At 32.8% G+C, this 3,153-nt stretch overlaps 1 protein-coding gene across 1 annotated transcript; it reads right to left on the bottom strand.

The window, feature by feature from the left end:
• Window positions 1-433: 433 nt before the first annotated feature.
• Window positions 434-2,259, bottom strand: LOC108450533 (NAC transcription factor 56-like). Its single transcript, XM_017748207.2, has 3 exons — window positions 1,913-2,259; window positions 1,521-1,828; window positions 434-1,441 (listed from the first exon to the last, which is right to left on the bottom strand). Exons 1-3 carry the CDS (start codon window positions 2,094-2,096, stop codon window positions 890-892), a joined length of 1,044 nt encoding a protein of 347 aa, XP_017603696.1. The 5' UTR covers window positions 2,097-2,259; the 3' UTR covers window positions 434-889.
• Window positions 2,260-3,153: the final 894 nt, after the last annotated feature.

Below are 3,153 nucleotides of genomic sequence, written 5' to 3'. Positions count from 1 at the left end.
TTATTAATCATTAATATTACTTTTGTTTTCCATAAAGAATAATATATATTATTTTGTTGAGATTCAAAACAAAAAAAAAGTTGGATTAAAATTAATATTAAATTGTATTAGTCAATATTATTATTTGAAAAATAGTAAAAGCTTGTGAAGTTGATAGTGGCTCAATTTACGCATATGCTAGTATTATATCCTCTTCAAAATATTAGTTTTAAATTAATATCCCCTCCTTTATACCTTTTGAAATATAGCATCAAGAAAGTACACAAGCCTATATATATATATATAGGGTTGAAAAAGTTTGAATCCTAAACCTAGCTAATGGAGACAAAATGAAATGTAAAAGTTTTTACCCTCTAGGGTTTATGGAGATTAACCATAAAAAAGAGCTATATCTTCAAATTCAAATGCAAAGATGATAAAAGATTAAGCAGAGTTTCATACATACAAGCCTTAACCAATATATTCTTAAAAATGTGCATCATCAACGTTCTAATAAAGTTCTACAAGAAGGACTTCTATACAAGATTTCAATATGTTGTATCCTAGAAAGCAAAATATTTTATCATTCTTTGCACCACTACATAACATACACAAACTATATGTATACAATATATGTATATTATAAATTAGAGTTTACCTATATCTGCGGCCCTTCAAGAGATGAAATTGAAGCCTGATTCATCTAATAAAGTGTTTTCTATCTCTTCCCTAATACTCAAAATCTCAATCTTTACCCCCAATCCAAATGCTTCATCACTATTTGGCAACTTATCAGCACTAGGTTTCAAGCTACTATATGAAAATTTTGATTTTGAACAACTTATTTTAAGGGTATATATATAGATATATAGATGGAATAACTATGGAATACCCACTACCTGGATTTGAATTAAGAGTACCAATGGAGTCCTGGAAGTTGAAATGGAGGCCTATAAATCCCATCTCCCATTGACCCCATCATTGTTTCTTGTTGTTGTTGTTGTTGTTGTAATGAAGGACTTTGTCGTAGCTGGCTAAGCAGAGTGGTAACAGAACCATTCCCATCCATCTTTTCCATGCTTCCATCATTGCTATCCCCATGAAATTTCTTGTTTGCTTGTGGCTCTGTTGACGTTTCATCGGTCCAAAACAGTGATGGGAGATTCCTTTTGAGTGGATTAACCATAGATTGAGACATTGAACCATTGTTGATCCCTTCATCACTATTATTCCCCATCATTCCATCAAACAAGCTATGTTCATGGTTTTCAAGCAGTGTGCCAAAACTTGTAGCAGTACCCTTTGATGCAAATTGAAACTTGGGGTTATTATGTTGGTTACCAATTGATATTGAAGGTTGTATTGAACCAAGCATGTCATCCATGGAGTCATCTTTATCCTGATCCAAAGGTCTATGTGTGTTGTTTTTCTTGTAGATTCGACATAGCACCCAATCATCGAGCTATAAAGAAAAAAAAAAATCTCATTTAACAAACAGATAGCTTGAAAAAAACCAAAAAGAAAGTGATTACTAAGATTACCCTTAATGAGTTTTTCTTGTTGCTAAAGTCATATCCAGGGGGCTTGTTGTTATTCTTATTATCAGCGAGCCTATATTCGTGCATAATCCAACTAGTTTTAATCCCTTTAGGTGGCTTCCCTCCATAGAAAACCAGTGCTTTCTTCACACCAACCTTTTGAGTCCCACCGGATGTTAATACCGGCTTATCGGTTCCGGTAGCTTTCCAATAACCCGAAGTCGCCGCCCTGTTTGGCCGAACTCCGTTCGGATACTTTCGGTCTCTGGGACTAAAAAAATACCATTCTTGCTCACCAAATGTCGCCTTTGCTGCAAAACCCTCAAAATCACTCAAATTCAAACATCATAATTATATTTTGAACAAATTTTTGCATACAAAGATTGGGTTTTTACCTGGTAACTCCCATGGATCAAACTTGTATAAATCAACCTCAGCAATGATCGCAACAGGCAAAGGAGCTGAGCTAGCCTTTTTCTTGAGATAGTGAACCACTAGTTCCTCATCCGTAGGGTGGAACCTGAACCCTGGTGGTAGGTTAGGCTGCTGCGAGCCAATCGAAGAGTCCGTGCTCTCCATTTATGAACCTTCAAATCTCTATATATGTATATGTATACGTATAATTCAGTGATGAAAATGAGAAGTTTTGGCTGGAAATACAGAAAGCTTTTGAGAGGAGAAGAAGCACATGATATGATAGGAAGCTTTTGTATTGAGAGGCTGGTAATTTAAATGGGGGGCAATAGGGAAGAAGACAAGACTAGGAATGGTGGGCCAGAGTTTATTACATCAATGTTTGGCTTCTGTTACTAATTTATCCACCTAATACCGACAAAAACACGTGACGGTTTCAAGGGTAGGTTAGTCATTTAATTTTTTTGCTAAAACCAATGTTTAATTTAGGCTCAATCCCATGCACAGCAAGCAGGTTGACAAAAGACTTGCAGTAGTTGGCAAGTACATTTATGTGAATTATCAGAGGTTGAACCATGAGTTTCTTGATGAAATGGTTGAGATGTTTTCATCTTCAATTAAGTTTTTTACTTCAAATCTTTTCTTATTTTCTAAATTAATAATTTAATATTTGGTGTACCATCAAATATATCAATGAAGTAGATGATCATAATTCATAATTTTGAAGATTTTATATTTTTATACTAATACCGTAGATTTATGTGATGGCAGACGTATTTTCATCCATATTTTGTGGTTTTTCATCCATATTTTGTCTAAAAATGGTTTAATTTTTTTCTTTATTATACTTAAATTTGATATTTAACTGTTACATTTTAATTTTAATATAATTTACTCATTACAGTTTTATAATATTATTAATTAGTCTAAATAGTTAATATATTTAAATCTTTTATTAAAATATTACGTGATTATATATAATTTTAAAACCTAAGGGCCTCAAAGACTAATACGTGACTTTTTACTTCTTTTAGGTTTATCTTGCTTCTTATTCTTTTATTTTATATTATAAGACAATGGTAAGACATCGTTATAAATTAAGTTATTTTAATATCAATAAGCGTTAGGTGCAATGGTAAGACACATTTGCAACAATATATTAGCGTGGTGGCAAGAATATTATATTGTAGGTATAAGAACTTGAGTTTGATCCCAAGCAATC

This window comes from Gossypium arboreum, chromosome 5 (genome assembly GCF_025698485.1).
Source record: "Gossypium arboreum isolate Shixiya-1 chromosome 5, ASM2569848v2, whole genome shotgun sequence".
In the NCBI taxonomy this organism is placed as follows: domain Eukaryota; kingdom Viridiplantae; phylum Streptophyta; class Magnoliopsida; order Malvales; family Malvaceae; genus Gossypium; species Gossypium arboreum.
This window is presented reverse-complemented; position numbering and strand designations above follow the sequence as displayed.